A 20,401-nucleotide genomic window follows, 5' to 3' on the forward strand; every position below is an offset into this window, starting at 1 on the left:
CTTCCTAAAAATTCTGAGTGGGAAAAATGGAGCAATTCCAGAAGCTCTCCACTTTGACACTGGAGAGTATGGAGCAGTCCACTGATAGGTTACCGATAAATGGCTTCTCTGTCTGCACCTGCTGTCATGTTTGCTTAGATGTCTTATATGCCAAATACCACTGCATATTTGCCATAGAAGCAAAAATTATTTTAATCCTCAGTTTGCGCTGTAAGGACCTATATTGATGATGATGTACTTGCACACATATCTTGCATAAGGATCTTTGGTAGCAGTTGAAAAGGGCTTTCTCCTGAGTATCTGGTCTTGTGTGCCTTTTTTCCTTAGGGAAGGGTACAAAATAAATATATTAAGCCAATGAATAATTGAATTCTTCCTCCCCAAACCTCTGAAATCCTACCAGGCCAAATTCTGCTCTTAGACCTGTGCAATCGAAGTAATTGTTTGCATAGATGTAACTGAGAGCAGAGTATGGCTCGTGCAATACCACTGCAGTTCAGTATTGAACTGGTCCATTTTAATAGTTGGGGAAATAGCTAGTCTCTTATTTACAGACCTGTATCTTTTAGCCCTTTATGTAAAAGGTTTCAGAATTATATGACTACTTAATTAAAGAACATGGAGGCAGTTTACAGATATTGGAGAATAGTTCAATCCACTAAAGAGCAATCGACTTCGCATATCTCTCCATCGATCTAAATACTAAGTACTGCAATCAAGTGAATAAAAGAAACAGTCATAATTCACTTATTTTTCTTGTAATACAATTCCTAGGATCTTTAGACTTGATATATGTAAAAGCTAAGGTGGTTTATATAAAATTTATATAAAATTCTCCATACAATAGATTGTTTTTCCACTTTATGGTATACTGGGTCTTGCCAAAGACTAATTGTAATATTTGCAGGACTGCTTTGAAAGTGCTGCTGATTTGCTCTCAAAGTACTTGGCTTGATTTTTGTCACAGGCACTACTGGCTACATAGTAGCATGGATCCTAATCATTTGTGTTTCTAAATGGCCAATTCATTTGCTTTCTTGGAAATTATGTAAATGAACTTATTGGGAGTGGTCAGGTAAAAATAAATAACATTTGTGGGGAAGCATAACTGACCTGAGTGCATTTTTAAAAAACCTCTATTTTCATTTTAAAAGTAAGGAGTTTGTAATAATTGGTCTATGGCTTCTCGTTGCATTGATTTGATAAATTCCCATTCATTTAAAGAATCAAAGACTGGTTCAGTGTCCCTCTTCCTCCCCTTTGTGGTGTTGGTGAAGTTGTACAAACTTATTGCTTAGCTGGCATCGTCTCACTGCAATTATGAAGTATGAGGAAACTCCCTTTTTTTTCCTCTTCAAGAAATTCATAGATCTTAAGGAAAGAAGAGACTATTATGATCATCTAGTCTGACCTGCAAGAAACATTCCACTGCTCCAACATGCCATTGCATAAATCTAATAAAAATGTAAATTTATGGAATTTCTTGTTGAGATACTTGAAGTAAACCATCAAAATTAGAATCTTTCCGAATTCACGTCCAGCAGAAACACCTAAGCTTTGTGACTGTCCTAACCATCTGTGGGATGGATCAACTAACCTTGGCAAACCATCTCTTTTTTTGATGGTAATGCTTCCTTTGCTGTGGTCCCATATGGTACCCATCAAAATGCTGGAGAAACTAAAGTGTTTCAACACTAGTAATGGTCTGGCACTGTTTCTAGTGTGGAAGTCCTTTCACTTTATTTTTACCACAGGTTTCCTTTTTCCAACTTCAGATGGCAAGAAAGATTCTCTTCAGTGAGAGACTTCTCATAAGTTGCTGAGTTAATCTTTATTTAATGATGGGTATATATTACAGTCTGCACAGAGTCTGACATTCTTTCCACTCTTACAGAATAGGAAAGCAAACTTGGAACAAACCATGGTGTGGGGCTTAAAAAAAAACAACAAAATACCCAAACCTAGTATTGCAGCTTTGGAGTCCAGGCTGCTGTACGGAGATGCTGCAAATTTCTCAGAAGTACAAAATGATCAGATTAATACATTTTTGAATTGCAGGCATGGTAACTAGAGGTGTGCCAGACCCCTGATTGGTATTTGGCTTTGGTCACTGCCTCTATTCATGCTAATCTGAATGAGAGGGTGAAAATGTTACTAGAGATGCAGCTGTGCTGTAGCTTGTGATATTTGCCCTCCCTCCATCTAGAGGGGGATAAATTGAAGCAGAAGAAGGCTAAGTGAATTACCCAAGGTCACACAGCAAATATAACGGCAGAGCAGAGAATGGAACCAAGGTGTCCGGTCCTGCTGCAACTACCAGACCACAGTTCCCCACAAATGTAAAGCTTTTGCTGCATATAACGTAAAGATAAACCCTAATTTAATGAGAAATGAAACAGATGGCTAGTTAATGTTCCAGAATTAGTAGATTCATTCCAGAGCTTGTGATGGAGATCTACTGCAGGGGTTAGTGCTCTTCATCCCTCACATTGAGGGAGGAGTTGAGCACTAGGGCATTGCAGAAGTGTAGGAGGGGAAAAGAACAGGCCCAATTGGCAGGCACTACTTTAAGGAAAAACTTATCCCATACTTTTGTTGGCAATGACAGCACACCTTATCATGGTACAGGCCTGATCTTTCAGTGGGGCCTCTACCTGGCCTTCATTCAGTTGCACATGCAGCTTTAACAGTAGGAAGAAGAGAAACCTAGAGATTTTTACCTTCAGCTTCTCCAGAGACAGTTGAGCCTAGAAGCTCAAGTATGTATCTTGGAACTGGTAAATTTTCAGTCACAATTTTTAAAGGAAAAAAAGATGCTTGCAAAAGTCTACTACTTCTTCCAACCCACTCTAAAGCATTTGAGCTTTCAGATGTTTTTCCAAACTTTCTTTAGGGTTTGCCTGAAACTTCTTAGCAAAGAGCTGGTCCAGGAAGGCATCTCTATTCAGAACAGCACTTAAACGTGGGCATAAGTCCCCCGGATGTGAATGGCATTAAGTACATACTTAAAGTTAAGCATGTGCTTTCCTGAATTGAAGCCTAAATGTAGGTAAACTGGGTACAGTAGAGGGAAGTTTTCTTCCCTGGGCCACTTCTTACCCCAATATGAGCTACATTTGTAACGTCTCCAAAGGCCATGGGCCAGTTTTGTTTCTGCTATTGGTGTGACTTTGGAATGACACCACTGAGTTAAATTGAATTAGTCCAGATTTATTTCAGGATAACTGAAAAAAATGCAGTTCCTATTAACAGCATCTCCATTTACTCGTGTCAAGAGTGAACTAGCTAATTAATAGAAACAAGGCAGTATCAGCAAAAGCAATTGGCTTTTATTCTACTGAAAACCGTCTCTCTCTGCCTTTCTTCACAGCCCCTTCCTGAGAAATTTGTGATGAAGGGTGTTGTCGATCGCTTTTCTGAAGAATTCGTGGAGACGAGGAGGAAAGCTTTAGATAAATTCTTGAAAAGAATTGCAGATCATCCAGTCCTTTCTTTCAATGAACATTTCAGTGTGTTTCTCACAGCCAAGGTAAGCATCTGAATTTAAACATGCACAATCCACAGAGATTTGAGAAACGTGAGCTGTTGAAAATGAATGTGATAGATGAGCCTGAGAATCAGAAACGCAACCAACCGGGTGAGGCCTAGGACAAGCCCATGCTCAGCATAGCAGAGAAGCTGCAGGGGATGCAAAGTGGCTGTTAACAACCTTTCTGTCTTCCCTCTATGCTGGACGTCCAACCCTATGGGCTGCTCTAGCTTTGGGGGCCATTACATCAGCAAGGCTCTACCAGTGTGCTCTGGCCCTGTTTATTTCACACCTCTATATTTGTAGGCAGGATTCCTCTTCTGCAAGGCTGTGGGGCTGAGGATCTGGCTAACTCATTCAAAAGCATCGGACTCCAAATGGTGGTTCACAGTGACTCTGTGTGTGTGTGTGTGTGTGTGTATGTATGTATACAATATAAAAGGTACACATATGCCAACCATGCAGGAGATGTTGTGGAAAGAAAGGTGCTCGCCCACAGGGGCATGGGTGATAGAAGTCTGCCTGTTGGAACTTGGGCTCCTGGGAATGGGGAACACTTACCGTACCCCAAGTCATCCATGAACACAGACCTCTGAGGCCTTTTTTGCTTTTAAACACTGTTCTTTATTTAGTATCTCAATCCCTCCACCAATACCTAACCGTGCATCCACACCTTTACATTGTTTTCCAGCTTTCTGGTCCCTTCTTTAAAGGTTGGGAGGGGGTGGGCATGAGTGGTGAGTGCTGTGGTGTCTTTACTCAAGGAGCTACTCTGGTCAGGCTCTCCTAGCCTTCTTTCTCTTCCCCCTTTCTTCTTGAACACTTCCTTCCTGTGCTCTTTATAAGCTTCCCTCCTGCTAAGAGGCTAAGTAGCTTGTTAACTTCCTAACCCCTGCTACCCAAATGTACAAGAGGGTGACAAGGCTGTAAAATATCCCATTGTCTGTAGATGCGTCTGTTGCACTCTGTGTGCCTAGCTTATATGAGAAGCAGAGGTGAGCTTTTTGAATCAGGATTTAGATGCCAGACTTAACATCGTACTTTCATAAACTTTCTCTGCTGTGCTCTGAAATTGAAGCATGACTCTCTCGACTGGGGATGGTACTTGTTTTTCTACATGCAAACAACAAGTTTCTTGTCATTGCCAGGATCTTAATGCCTATAAAAAACAAGGAATGGCATTGCTCTCCAAGATGGGAGAGTCCGTAAAATATGTCACAGGTGGTTACAAACTCAGAAGTCGACCGCTGGAGTTTGCAGCCATTGGAGACTACCTAGATACATTTGTTCTCAAGCTTGGAACCATTGACAGAATAGCACAGCGGATTATCAAGGAGGAACTGGGTAAGAACTCTAGCACACCGCGAGCTTAGTAAGAGGCAGTACACTGGTGGTTATGCTGGAACTACCTGCATTCAGTGATTCTGCCCTATTTTTTAAAAAAACTGGGTGCATCAAAAGGAGGATTCTGTAAAGACTCATGTGTCACTTTATGACAGTTGTATAATATGTATGAGTTGGGTACTTGTTAAGGTGCAAGCAAAAGAGGCTATTGTGTTGATTCCCAGTGTTTTAACTCTGTTGGGTAGCCTTTAACCATTAGAAGAGCAAGTTATTCCGTTTTGCCAGCAATAAACAACAAAACAGAATAGGGTAAATAATGAAGAGAATTCTTCTCTTGCAGTCCACCATATTAAATGTAATCGCTGACCCCTAATGTTTAATTCCAGGATTAGACAGCTAGAATCTATAGACTTCCAGAAATCCCTACTCCAGGATACTCCTAGATGTACTCGTGCTTGGTTGCCTTGAGCTTTTTTGACAGGACTAACTAGATCTCATTACAAATCAGCTAAAATTCTGATTTGAGGCTGTGAAGGGAAATAAATGTCACCCTAGTTCCTGCACAGGCTTCACATAGAAGCTCATGCAGTAGCTCTCGCCTGGCCTAATAATATAGGAGCAGTAAAACAAGAGGGATCCTACATACTTCGTTCCCCTTACACCTTGCTCTCACTAATACTATCCCGTCTTTATTACTGGAGCTCTTTACTGCCAGTTAAGATCAGACTCTTGGGCTTTGTGTGGTTCTGTATTGCTTCTTTGAGGAAAGCAGCTAATCTAATGCAAGCACCGATAAACCTGACCTCTGTCTGAAGAGGCTTGGTGGGAAACGGATAAAATGGATATTTAATCTTCACTGGCAAAGAAGGGTGCTTTGTAAAGTCTAGAGTTTTTCTGGTAAATATCTGCCTGCCTTACGGCTCCTCTGCTTCTGGTTATGTGCATCAGTTGATAGCAGTGACCTGATCAGCCTTTCCAAACGTTTGAATCGAGTATGATGGTTAAATTGTCACTGCTTTTTTAAACCGAATTGCCTGAACGTCACTGTAAAATCGAAATTTGTTTCCTCTCAATGTCTCTTCCAGAATACCTGGTGGAACTGCGAGAGTATGGACCAGTTTACTCCACCTGGGGTGGGTTAGAAGTGGAGCTAGCAGAACCCCTGGAAGGAGTGTCTGCCTGTATCGGGAACTGCTGTACTGCTCTCGAGGAACTGAGTGATGACATGACGGAGGACTCCCTGCCTGTACTCAGGGAGTACATCTTGTACTCTGAGTCCATGAAGGTAACGGAGACCATTTGACAGCGGGTCCACACTTTTTTTGTTTAGGGGGTGGGGGGGCTAGAATAAGCAAAGAGAAACCTAGCTGTGAAATGTCCTCTTGTAGGGATTGTTTCTCCTAATAAAGGTTAGCTTTTTATTCTTAGTGTTCCTACCCAAGGTCAGAAAAATATTATGCACATAAAATGTCAAATTTGTGTCATGGTCTTTTTCTGCCTAAACAGAGGCCACGTGCATTTGATATACATTTTAGAATTGTTCTCCTATTGGTAATGGCAATGTGTTTTTGTCTTTCAACATGCTGTCCTTTTTAGGAGTCAAACTTGAGTCTTGGAGAGCCCTATCTAAAACTGTTTGTATGAAAGAGACCGATACTACAAAAACACGTTACTAAAGTCTGTGACGGTGATAAGCTGGATGCTGCATGGAACCTTCTTGCAAATCTATCTCCCGTGGTTGTCTAGCATCTAAATTCTGTGAACCAAAACAGTGGCATAACTTTTAAGTAATGGTGTTCAATGACCTAGCTTTGGTGTGGCTTTTTTCCCCTTACAAAACCAGGAACATCAGATGTTTTGCAATATGCCACTTGTTGGATAAAATCCTAGCGTATTACTTGGGTAAGATACAAATAATTCCCCTGCCACAAATCTGCATGCATGTTCTGAATAGAACGTGCCTCTTTAGTGAATAAGAGCATTGATGCAGTCTCTTCAATATGCAGGATCAGTTAATAGGCATTGTTTGTTTTTTGTGCTTTAAATTATTCTTAAATCTCACTTGGGATATTAAGGAGGAGTTAATTGATATCTTCACTAAAACTCTTTCTCTCAGTCATGTGCTTACATAAGTGTTAAACTCCTGCATTACAAGTACAATTTCTTTCTCTGTTCAGATTTGAGGCATGTATTAGGTTTTTTGTTCAATGAAGCATGCAAAAATATTAATTGGGTTAATCATGTTGAGTGCTGAAATTAATCACTCTGGTTTTAGCTTGGTGTTTGATTCTGGGGCAAGGCTTTACAGAACACAAGCCAACATAGATGCAAAGCATGAGATTTTCAAACATCAGGTGGAACTAGAAGAAAACTCCTCTAGAAAGTCGTCTTGGCTAGAGAGCAGCTCTGGTGAGCCCCTAACAAGGCAATGATGTATGCTTATCCATATATGTATTTCAATTGCTGGTTCTGGAATTACAATCCTCCTTCGAAATGTTGTAAGTTCTAGGACTTTAATGCCTCTGCTTCGTCCTCATGAAGACTGAATTTTAGTCCTCTTCCAACTTTTTTTCTTTTAAAAGTACATGTAACCTCTAAACTAAAAGAGAAACCTGTATGCAAGCTATCTAATGAAAGGTTGAATTACCTCTTTGTCTGCCTGTTAGTTGGAGCACAGTATTTTAGTACAATAAGGAGAAGGTCTGACTTCAATTCACAAAACCCAGGAAGAAAATTCTGTTCATATTGAGTGGTGAATCTCACCCCAAAAAAGAGTTAGAAAGATGGTAGTGATTGTAATAGCAGTTTAAGTGCGTACTTTACGCTCTGCTGTACATGAGATCTCTTCCAAAGACCTTGGTGTTTCTTCAGGTCAAAGTCCAGGATGGAAAAACCATCCACAGATGGCAACTTCCTACTCCAAATAGCTTCGACTGGAAGCGTCATCGTGCTCTGCTTATACCCAAAAGCAGGTGTCAATGTGTCATGATGGCATGTTTGCCTTCTCCACTGGACTGCTTCATGAAGCGTGTAGCAGTGGGAAGCTAGCCATCATAGGAGATGATTACTCTTAAAGTATGAGAAGCAAACTTTTAAAACTTTTTTACTCTTTGCACCCCTCACCTCAGAACTTCAAAGTTCCTTACAACTTATCCATCTTTGTCCTTAATTTTGCAGATGGTGGAACTTAGCCACAGAGAGGTTAGGCAACTGCCCAAGGTCAACCAGTGAGTTGATGGGATTGTCAGGAGTAGGACCTGTGTCAGATGATGTCCAGTCTTTTGCTATAAACACTAGAGTCTTCCATGTGCTAAAGCACCTTGCTTCCATGACTAAATCTGTTCGGTTGTAACATACAAAAATCATAGATAACTTGGTAGCCTTAGAGGTTTGTATTTTCTGCCTTAATTCTTATACTTCTGATTAAATCCAAACCTTTAATTTTTTTTAACCTGGTTTTGCTTCTCTTCATCTTTGCCTCCTACATGGAACTTGTTTGTGCCTTATTCAAAGGACGACCCATACAATGAAAACCTTTTAAACTCCTATTAGTACCAAAGCAATCTTGCATCACAGCCATCCATCTCTGGCTGAGAAGAGTGGGTCAGTCTCCCTTTGGAACAGCTCCAATATTTTATCTTGTATTGAGGGACAGGGACTGTTGTCTGGTGAAGCGAGGAATACCACTGCACACATGCAAAGCTCCAAGCTTAGAGATTCTGTTAGCCTGACCATAGCCAACAATGGAAAGGAGACTTGCTACTAGGAGTTGCAGCTGAGAGTAGCAGGAGCATGTGAAAACATGGTTATAACAAAAGCCTGGTTTACGCTTAACATTTGTTTTGCTACAGGGAAGGCTGTCATGTGCCCTTTGCTTATAGCTGCTCTTATGCAGTTTTATCCCAGACTAAATGGCCAAACTTTAATTTGAGGAGAGATCATTCCTTAGGGCACCGTCCTAGTCAGAGCTGAACAGTTCCTGAGCCTTTGAGAACTAGAAGAACTAGTTTGACAGAAGACCTCACAGATCTGGGGAGGAATGAGGATGTTTAGGAGGCTTGTGTTTAAAACAGTTGCCATATTTGGAATGTCCCAGCAATGACTGAACAATCATGGTAAAGCTCTTCTCGTAAATAGAAGCAGCTAACCTGCCTTGCTTTCTGATTGCAGATATGCTATATTCCATGGGGAGGTGCATGTGAAGGGTAAGAAACCCTGTTAGCATAAATTACATATAACTATTAAAATATTGTGATTAGACAGAGGGGCATATTGACAGCATTAGTACATGCCGTCCCCAACTGTGTGCTTGGGTATTAGGTAAATGGCATAGCTCTAAAACTGCATTATAAATATTTAAAGTGCCTGATGTTTTAAAAAAAATTAAAATTCATGATTTGAGTGAGATGAAACTGGTCTGTCATGGGCATGAGTGTTTGAAAAGACCACCTTCTCTAGGGTGTCTGAACAGTTGTTGTGTTGCAAAAGACAACTGTTTCCTGCCACCTATTTCCCTCTCTTGGGCTACAACTTGTTTGTGAAACTCCAGGGTGTGCTCTGGACTGAGTGGAAAGCCACACATAGGTCTGGAAGCTGTGGACCAAGGTAAAGAATATTATCATTTCAGTACATAAGACTTTTGAAAGACCTCCTAGAAGGAGAAGGGACCTATGCCAGTATTCACTGCCATCCTTTGAGGATGGGCTTGCAGTTATAGCACAAGACCAGGAGTCAACTGGAGTTATATTCCCAAATCTGCCACTGATGTGCTGTGTGGCCTTGAGCAAGTCCCTGAGCGGCGGCACGTGCCTCGGTTTCCCCATCTTATTAAATAAGAGCCCTGTCTCACTGGAATGTTGTGCAAATTAAGTGTGGTGTACTCTCAGATCCTTGGCTGGAAGGTGGTCCAGAAGTGTCAAGTAGCATTCTTCACACTTTGCTGGGAATTTACTGAGTATTTTGGGCCACAGCTAAGAACAGATAACCTAGAGATGCTAGAGAGATTCCTCCTTCTCCTGTACATTGTTTTGTTCCATCCGCTGGAGAGATGTTAATGGGCCTCTAGACCTGGCTGGTCAGTTAACGTATGCTTCTGAACACATTGTGGGCTCACCCCGCAGTCGCAGTACTCTCCAGTCACTTGTCCTGTGAAACTAGTTTACGGATACGATGCCTATTGATCCCTGGACCTTGCTGGTACATGTCCAACTTACTTTACTGGTTCCAAACGTGTATCCATGGTGGGTGCTGGCCACTCTACTCCAAGGCAACTATGAATTAAAAAATTCCTCAGTAAGGTTTACTTTCTCCCAATATCCCTTTTGTCCGTGAGCGGAAATACTTGTTAAATACCAGTCATGCTTGTGGTGCGCTAAAAATCTGAACCAACTGCAGGGAAAAATTCCACCTAGTCTCATATTGAGAACTGATATCACATTTTGCTGCAGGCAAATGTAGCCAGTAACATGCTTAACTTCAGAAACTGGAACTAAAGCGTTGCCACACGCACATTGACGTTTTGAACATTCTCTCCTTTATTGCCCCCTGTGTCTTGGGGGAGATTGTGTAGTGTCCTCTCTGGAGTAGGGATATTGTCTTCCTTTGTCGTGCTCACCTTTGAATACATGCCTGGCTTTTTAAAAAAATTATAGTCCTGGAGGTTACAATACTGGGACGTTAGTCTTTAGGAAAAACACACATCCTCCTCCGCTGTACTTCAAACTGATAAAACCAGACTCTGGTAATATTGGTTGATTCTTCATGCATAACTGAAAAACATGGCCTTTTTGATATTGAAGTGGTGACTCTTCCCTTGGCATGTGGTGTAGGTGGAAGTGGAGAGGGGAGTATGATGATGAATAGATGCGTGTGGTTATTTTCATAAGTATTTTCACTCATTGTCTGTCTTTGAGTTAAACAGCTGTTGCTGTTTTTTAAAATTTCTATTTGATAGGTAAGCAGGGAGAACCTCGGTCAAACTGGCTGCCCAAACTCTGACCTCTTCCACGCTGGTGTAGCTGTGCCTGGCAATTGAATGGCCCTTGGAAACACGAGCTGGGTACCAGCCCACTTGACTAAGCTCCTTAGTCATCCCCTATATGGGTCAGATTCTTCTTCCTTATTTTTGTTCTGGAGAGCAAGTCTCCCAGGGCATCAGTTACTCCCCTCTCAAGCAAAAACTTGTATAAGTCATTGCCCAGTATGGATGTCCCATTTTAATATAGTATTACTAGTTATGCTGTAAACTCAACGTGGGTAGGGAATAGCTACCATAGGCAAAGACACAATTACTACTCTATGACAAACGTCTATTATATAATTTGGTTACTCCCTAGTCCTGTGAATATTGTAACTATACTTCCTAGAGATCTTGTTCATGGTTGTAAAGTAAAATTAGCTGTCTTCTAGCTTTATCAATATATCTGGAGATCCTTATTCAGTGAGGGCTAGTCAGCTAGAAATCATGAACTTTAATAACTCAAAAATTGAATGTTTCATGTACAAAAGTGGGAACCTTTTTCACCATCACATAGTGCAAAAACAAGGGAGAGGATTTTGTCCAAAATTGACCTTTGGTCTGAGACTCAGCATGGAAATTCATTTCAAAAGGATTTTGCAGAAAGCTATGAGTGGGCGGGCTGTGGTAGAAGTACATCGCTTTAGGAACAATGTTGCCTGCCAACTCATTCCTTCCCTTGTTGCTTGGGCATATTGGAAAGCTTTACAAACTAAGCCTCTCAACCCCATTCAGTGTTAATGTTTATCCTTTTATTCATCGTTTTCATCTTCAAGAGAAGATAAGTGACTTGCCAAAGGTCACAATGCAAGTCATTTGCAAAGCTGGGAGTTTTGACTTTGTCTCTAAGCAAACAGCTACAAATGTCATCTGGCATCTGCTCACAGGCTAAAGCATTCAGCCTGGAGTGCTTTTTTATTTTTATTCAAAAGCCTCTTCATAGATGCCTGTAAAACAGGAGTGGCCTCTGAAAGGCAGACCTGTGACTTCAGTGGCACTTCAGTTGTTGAATCCAGGCTGCAACTCTTGTGGGGTGAGCAGGAAGGGGGAGTCAAGATTTTGTACATTTTCAGTCTTATGGTTTTGTGTTTTTTTTTCTATCCTAGAACGTGCTAAAGAAAAGAGACCAAGTTCAAGCAGAGTACGAAGCAAAATTGGAAGCTGTGGCCTTGAAAAAGGAGGAGCGCCCCAAGGTTAGCATTTGAAACCACTTCACGAAACAAGTGGCATATTTGTCATTCAGCTTCTCTCAACTGAAAACTCTGGAGAAATGGAGATAATTTTTGTTTCTAGATCTGTGTTCAATCTCGTGCCTTCTGAAAAACAGCAGTGCAAGGCAGAGCAATGTCTTGTCATGTAGCTGCAAGCTGGCTTTAGGAGGCGAGCCAAGGAGAATGCGTCAACAGCCAAATTCAATGTAGAAAGGAGTAAGAGTAAGGTAGCAGCTGCTGTAGGCCTGATCTGAAGCCAATGGAAAGACTCCCGTTGATTTCAGTGGACTTCAGATCAAGCCCTTTAAGAACAAATGATCTTTCTTATGTTAGTGAGGTGCATCCGTTGCCACCTTCAGGAGAAGTTGCTTCCTGGTCTCAATGTAAAACCCAGCCAAAATTAGCTACTATTTGGTGTTGTTTTATCTCGTTGCTACACGTACAGATACCTAAAGGTGGAAGAGATACACACATAACAAGCAGGTACATCAATTCCAAATAGGTTTCAGAGTAACAGCCGTGTTAGTCTGTATTCGCAAAAAGAAAAGGAGTACTTGTGGCACCTTAGAGACTAACCAATTTATTTGAGCATGAGCTTTCGTGAGCTACAACTCACTTCAACTCCAAATAGTAATCAGTCTTAGTTGGGTTTTGCATTGAGACCATGCAGCAACTTGGCATGGTCTGCATAGCATTGCTGTATGATAACGTAACGCCTCAAGTTGTATTTTGTGAATTATGGCAGCAATGTCCATCATGAGCATAATACACTTAATCTCTCCTTCCCAATCTGCTCACACTTCGACTTTTTTCCTCCCTCAATCTTCTCCTGCGGTCTCTGTCTGCCTCTGAATCTTGAGGAGCAGAAACTGAAGATACTTAAATGGGGAGCTTGAGTTAAGAGCTTTGCATAATGATTATCCCTCACTATTTTAAATTTTAATTGAAGGATCTTATTGGCACTTGGCTGGGAAACACTGATTCAACGTGGCTTCCTCCAACATCAGTGCTCCCCACTGTGCCTAGGGTTTGCAGCCCATTTAGTGGATGGAGGGCCCATAGAGTTGCGTCTTTAACACACACAGTTCTTAATTTACATTGGACACAAATGTGTCCGGTAGAAAAACAGCCACTTCCACTTATGCTGTACAGTATTTGAGAGAGTCACTGCTGAAGAGTTTTTAATGCAACAACGTTCTACGTTTTCAGTAGCTATTTTCATCATCTTGGCCCTTTCAGGTTTTCCAAAATAGCAGCAAAGTTTGCTTCCCTTTAAATGGTGCCCGCTTGGAAATTTAACTTCAACAACAACTTTCCAGCTAGACCTATGCAAAAGCCTTCCAACACCAATGAGATCGTCCTGGTGGTTTCCTTAACCACTCAAATAGAGCTGAGCAAATGGGCATCATGACATTTTTGTTCAAACAATGCTACCACTGCTGCTGCCTAGAACCTGGGACAGGTTGGAAGTTTTTTTTAAAATAGTTAAGTCTTCTAAACCTTTGAAACAACTTAAAATGAAAAAGCTGAATAGCAATCGCTACTATACTGGGTAAGGTTATAATTTGATCTCTGGCTTTGTCTTGCTTTCACTGAACGTTTTTTAGTTGTTTGCATGGTCTAATGGAATGTAGAAACCAAACAAACAGGCCAGAAGAACTGGAATTTGCAATGAGTTGGACTTTTGTTACCCCACACTGCAGTTGTACTGTTCCGTTTATTTTGGAATCTGTTGAAGTTAATATGTCAACAAGATAGTTCTGTCAAAAATCTATCTGGTGGTCTAGCAGAAGTTTATTTGCTGTTGGTTGCAATGATTGAGAAGGATCCAAGAAACATTTTCCCTCTTCTTAACCACTGGAGGGCATTTTAGGATTTGCTGTACTTCATAACCTGACCTGATTCCCAACAGACTCTTGAGTCATGTCCAAATTCTAACAGCAGTTTGTCTTGATACAGTCTCTTTTTAATTATTTAGGCTGAACAAGTGTGCATGTATTAAATCAGATTCTGTGATTAAAATTCTTGTGTTTAAGCCAGCAGATACTAAATCAGGATATACTTTGCTTAACTTCAGATAGTCATCATATGTATCCAATATAATTTTATTTGAGGTTTGTATTTGGTGTGAGAGTCCATTTGCGATCTCTGCAGTGTTTTGCCTTCAGCAGCTTCAGATACAGAAGGACTCAGCCTCACCTCAGTCCCCGGAAAAATCATGGAGCAGGTCCTCAAAGAATCAATCCTGAAGCATTTACATGAGAGGAAAGTGATCAGGAACAGTCAGCATGGATTCACCAAGGGAAGGTCATGCCTGACTAATCTAATCGCCTTCTATGATGAGATTACTGGTTCTGTGGATGAAGGGAAAGCAGTGGATGTATTGTTTCTTGACTTTAGCAAAGCTTTTGACCCGGTCTCCCACAGTATTCTTGTCAGCAAGTTAAAGAAGTATGGGCTGGATGAATGCACTATAAGGTGGGTAGAAAGTTGGCTAGATTGTCGGGCTCAACGGGTAGTGATCAATGGCTCCATGTCTAGTTGGCAGCCGGTGTCAAGTGGAGTGCCCCAGGGGTTGGTCCTGGGGCCGGTTTTGTTCAATATCTTCATAAATGATCTGGTGGATGGTGTGAATTGCACTCTCAGCAAATTTGCGGATGATACTAAACTGGGAGGAGTGGTAGATACGCTGGAGGGCAAGGATAGGATACAGAGGGACCTAGACAAATTGGAGGATTGGGCCAAAAGAAATCTGATGAGGTTCAATAAGGATAAGTGCAGGGTCCTGCACTTAGGATGGAAGAACCCAATGCACAGCTACAGACTAGGGACCGAATGGCTAGGCAGCAGTTCTGCGGAAAAGGACCTAGGGGTGACAGTGGACGAGAAGCTGGATATGAGTCAGCAGTGTGCCCTTGTTGCCAAGAAGGCCAATGGCATTTTGGGATGTATAAGTAGGGGCATAGCGAGCAGATCGAGGGACATGATCGTCCCCCTCTATTCGACATTGCTGAGGCCTCATCTGGAGTACTGTGTTCAGTTTTGGGCCCCACACTACAAGAAGGATGTGGAAAAATTGGAAAGAGTCCAGTGGAGGGCAACAAAAATGGTTAAGGGACTGGAACACATGACTTATGAGGAGAGGCTGAGGGAACTGGCATTGTTTAGTGTGCGGAAGAGAAGAATGAGGGGGGATTTGATAGCTGCTTTCAACTACCTGAGAGGTGGTTCCAGAGAGGATGGTTCTAGACTATTCTCAGTGGTAGAAGAGGACAGGACAAGGAGTAATGGTCTCAAGTTGCAGTGGGGGAGGTTTAGATTGGATATTAGGAAAAACTTTTTCACTAGGAGGGTGGTGAAACACTGGAATGCGTTACCTAGGGAGGTGGTAGAATCTCCTTCCTTAGAAGTTTTTAAGGTCAGGCTTGACAAAGCCCTGGCTGGGATGATTTAATTGGGGATTGGTCCTGCTTTTGAGCAGGGGGTTGGACTAGATGACCTCCTGAGGTCCCTTCCAACCCTGATATTCTATGATTCTATGACCCCTCTCATTCCCATTTCTCTCGTAACTTGGCCCTGGAATTCTGTATTAGAAACATTGTATGTATTGAAATCTCAATTACTAATGTAGCAAAAGTAAAATAATAAACGCACCCTTAACTAAAGGGACTCAATGAGCACTGAGCACCAATTGTGGCATCTGGCTCTTTGTCCCAAAGCTTAGAGGCACAATGAATCTATGGGAACAGTAAATAGTCTGATTATACAGAACTTCTGGCTGAATTAGAAAGGCAGACTTGAAGTATTTCACATGTTGTTGGCAATGTAAACTGAATTGCACATAGTTAAAGTAAACCCATAAGAAGGAAATGCAAATTCCCATCCTTGAGTTGCTCGCAGTGGGTTAGTCCCTAATCAGTGATCATGCGCATGAGATTTTTAGCCTTAATTCTGATCTTTCTGGCTCTTAAGGACTAAACCTGCTACCAAATTCATTGCACATTCATGAAGTGCACTGTAGAGAGCTATACAAAATCGTCCGTGTCCATTGCTGCATAAATAGAATTCTAGACATGGTACAAATTCTACAGCAGAAATCCTAAAGTCCTAAGGTTATACTGCATATGTAGGGTAGGGATTATTCATACAACCTCCATTAGTGCTTAAATCATGACTTTGTAATGAAGAATATCAACTGTATTTTTGATCAGTCTCAAATGGATACAGGCTTCTACTTTCCTCATTCCACGTGTACTTAATGTCAAAGTTTGTCTCAGCAGCACATTTCTTCTTTTCCCATGATGGTATCGCTGCTGCCAGAATTAAAAGGCTTAAATCAATAGTTGGTTGATTTTTTCCTCATTTTTAGGTTAATGAAAATTTAAAATACTTAAGCCTCTACTCCGATCTTTAATTAGAACAAGATTACCGGAATCATACGCATGTAAAAATTAATTTACAGCTTTGTCTGTTGGCTTCCTTGCAGTCGGTTAAAATATTCAGGGGCCTTAAAAGGACATGTTGTAATTCAAGCCTGAAATTGGACCCAGTTTTATTCTGTTACGTTCACAAATTCAGAACACTTTTCTGTGGTTTTTGCCTGCACTAGCTGTATGTTCAAGTTACTGTCGTCTACTGGGTACTCACCCTTCTTGACTGGCCTTCCCAAGATGGAGCCTGTCTTCCAGACTAAGCACCTCAGCTCCCGCTGACTTCAACAGGAGCTGCAGGTGTTTGCCATCTCTGAAAGCAAGAGTAAAACCTTGATCCCACTGAAATAAACAGAAGTTGACCTCAGTGGGGCCAGAACTTCATTTGTGTGTGTGTAAAGCGCCTAAGTCCCATAGACTTTCAAGTGGGGCTAGTGCACTTAAGTCACTTAGGTGCTTCTGAAAAATTACACGCTGGTCCACTTATCTCACCCCCATCCATAATCTCTAATACTACCCTACAGTTAATGGAGAACAGCTTTTCGGTCAGCCCATACAAGAAGTGAAAGATTGGACAAATGACCAGGGAGGAGGAGTATAAAAATATTGGTCAGGCATGCAGGAGTGAAATCAGGAAGGCCAAATAACACTTGGAGTTGCAGCTAGCAAGAGATGTTAAGAGTAACAAGAAGGCTTTCTTCAGGTATGTTAGCATCAAGAAGGAAGTCAAGGAAAGTGTAGGCCCCTTACTGAATGAGGGAGGCAACCTAGTGACAGAGGATGTGGAAAAAGCTAATGTACTCAATACTTTTTTTGCCTCTGTCTTCACGAACAAGGTCAGCTCCCAGACTACTGCACTGAGCAGCACAGCATGGGGAGGAGGTGACCAGCCCTCTGTGGAGAAAGAAGTGGTTCGGGACTATTTAGAAAAGCTGGACGAGCACAAGTCCATGGGGCCGGATGCGCTGCATCTGAGAGTGCTAAAGGAGTTGGCGGATACGATTGCAGAGCCATTGGCCATTATCTTTGAAAGCTCATGGCGATCGGAGGAGGTCCTGGACGACTCGAAAAAGTCTAATGTAGTGCCCGTCTTTAAAAAAGGGAAGGAGGAGAATCCAGGGAACTACAGGCCAGTCAGCCTCATCTCAGTCCCTGGAAAAATCATAGAGCAGGTCCTCAAGGAATCAATTTTGAAGCACTTAGGGGAGAGGAAAGTGATCAGGAACAGTCAGCATGGATTCGCCAAGGGCAAATCATGCATGACTAATCTAATTGCCTTCTATGACAAGATACCTGGCTCTGTGGATGAGGGGAAAGCAGTGGGCGTGTTGTTCCTTGACTTTAGCAAAGCTTTTAATACGGTCTTCCACAGTATTCTTGTCAGCAAGTTAAAGAAGTATGGGCTGGATGAATGGACTATAAGGTGGATAGAAAGTTGGCTAGATCGTGGGGCTCAATGGGTAGTGATCAATGGCTCTATGTCTAGTTGGCAGCCGGTATCAAGCGGAGTGCCCCAAGGGTCGGTCCTGGGGCCAGTTTTGTTCAATAACTTCACTTAATGATCTGGAGGATGGTGTGGATTGCACCCTCAGCAAGTTTGCAAATGACACTAAATTGGGAGGAGTGGTAGATACGCTGGAGGGTAAGGATAGGATACAGAGGGACCTAGACAAATTAGAGGATTGGGCCAAAAGAAATCTGATGATGTTCAACAAGGACAAGTGCGGAGTCCTGTACTTAGGACAGAAGAATCCCATGCACCTCTACAGACTAGGGACCGAATGGCTAGGCAGCAGTTCTGCAGAAAAGGACCTAGGGGTGACAGTGGACGAGAAGCTGGATATGAGTCAACAGTGTGCCCTTGTTGCCAAGAAGACTAACGGCATTTTGGGCCGTATAAGTACGGGTATTGCCAGCAGTTCGAGGGGCGTGATCATTCCCCTCTGTTTGACATTGGTGAGGCCTCATCTGGAGTACTGTGTCCAGTTTTGGGCCCCACACTACAAGAAGGATGTGGTAAAATTGGAAAGCATCCAGTGGAGACCAACAAAAATGATTAGGAGACTGGAACTCATGACTTATGAGGAGAGGTTGAGGGAACTGGGATTATTTAGTCTGCAGAAGAGAAGAATGAGGGGAGATTTGATAGCTGCTTTCAACTACCTGAAAGGGGGTTCCAAAGAGGATGGAGCTAGGCTGTTCTCAGTGGTACCAGATGACAGAACAAGGAGTAAGGGTCTCAAGTTGCAGTGGGGGAGATTTAGGTTGGGTATTAGGAAAAACTATTTCACTGGGAGGGTGGTGAAGCACTGGACTGCATTAGCTAGGGAGGTGGTGGAATCTCCTTCCTTTGAGGTTTTTAAGGTCAGGCTTGACAGTGCCCTGGCTGGGATGATTTAGTTGCGGATTGGTCCTGCTTTGAGCAGGGGGTTAGACTAGATGACCTCCTGAGGTCCCTTCCAACCCTGCTATTCTATGATTCATAGAGGTTGTGGCTGTGATCCCTGATGTAGAGTGTGCGTGGGTTAGCTGGTGACCATCGGTGTGTCCTCGCAACCAGGGATTTGTTATGGGACTGGGATTCTGAACCTCTGGGTTGCAAGAACCCCTAGAGAAAGGGATTGGTGGTAGGCTCACCAACAGGTGTTTTAGTGGCTTTTTGACAAACCTCCTTATTTCTCCCTTTCATTTGCGGGGGAAAATTGCATATGTAGCCCTTACAGTTTCAGAGATCCCTGCCTGAATCCGTGGGCAGCCTGAAACAAAAGATCCAAGAGGCGCTAATTGTCAGTCACAGCAATGTCCATTCTGTGTCAATGGAGTGTGACATTTTTTTTTTCTAGTATGCCTTGAAATTTGGTCAATATTGTCTCTTGTCTGTCTTAGACCTGCCTACAGCTGCATCTTGCCCTTCCCTCAAGGGGTGTTAATTGGATTTCACGGTATGTTCCATGCACTGTTCATGGAGCTAGGTGTTAGGGGGCTTATTCTTTCACCCACTTACTTCCCTGGTCCTTCTCGCATAAACAGAGAGCAACAATAACCGAAGTCCAAAGGTGCAAACAGTTCGATGTTTATTGAGGTGAACTTCCAGCAAGCATGATTCCAGTTTAATGATGGGAACACTGAGCCTTGGGGTGGCTCTGTGGGATCAGATTGTTGCTTTGGTGGGTTTGCATGAAAACTCTGGGCATGGGGAGGCAGTTACACCTTGTGTAAGATTAATATGGCTAATATAATGTTATGGAGGTTAAATTATATGGAAGGAATTTGCATTTTCCCAGAATGTGTGCAGTGTATATTGGAGAAGGGGTAAAAGAAATGCAAATAAAACATGGTACTTAATTAAAATCCTATTAGGGCTCCAAAAGGGGCCACAGTAGGTTGTGCTTTCTTTTTCAGATCTCTGTGGGTTTTGGAGCAGGAGATGAAAGTGGAAAGTAATCAGAACTCTAGTGGAAGTAAAATGTTTCCCTTTTAAGACCATGTCTGAGCTGCTAACAGCTTTGGATCCAAAAGCAAGCTAGTAAGCCTCTGTGTAAATGCAAATTACCTAGCTGATGGGCACAAAGGAGCTGCAAATAATGAATACATCTGATCAGCAAACAAGCTACTAGAAGACTCAGATTATGGCCCTCCAGGAAAGGGAGGTGAAAAAACAAGTCAAGCCTGAAAATAAGGGGGACAGGTTAACTTTAAGGGGGGGGGGTGTGGGTGTGTATGGGGAGGGGAGATGCGAACAGGGAATGGGGGTAAGGAAATTGGAATCATGTTTTGCTAAAGGGGGAGATGGGAACAGGGAATGGGGTAAGGCTCTGTGGTGTCAGAGCTGGGAAGGGGGACACTAAGGAAGGAAACTGGAATCATGCTT

General features: G+C 42.3%; 1 protein-coding gene across 1 annotated transcript in view; it reads left to right on the plus strand.

Annotated features, from left to right (window-relative positions):
- SNX30 (sorting nexin family member 30) overlaps nt 1-20,401 on the plus strand; it is a 67,318-nt gene that overhangs the window by 31,303 nt on the left and 15,614 nt on the right. The window contains exons 4-7 of the mRNA XM_077817809.1: nt 3,371-3,529; nt 4,678-4,873; nt 5,959-6,158; nt 11,996-12,082. Coding sequence (XP_077673935.1) covers nt 3,371-3,529; nt 4,678-4,873; nt 5,959-6,158; nt 11,996-12,082 — 642 coding nt within the window. The remainder of the gene's footprint in view (nt 1-3,370; nt 3,530-4,677; nt 4,874-5,958; nt 6,159-11,995; nt 12,083-20,401) is intronic.

This window comes from Eretmochelys imbricata, chromosome 5 (assembly GCF_965152235.1).
Source record: "Eretmochelys imbricata isolate rEreImb1 chromosome 5, rEreImb1.hap1, whole genome shotgun sequence".
Classification (NCBI taxonomy): Eukaryota; Metazoa; Chordata; order Testudines; family Cheloniidae; genus Eretmochelys; species Eretmochelys imbricata.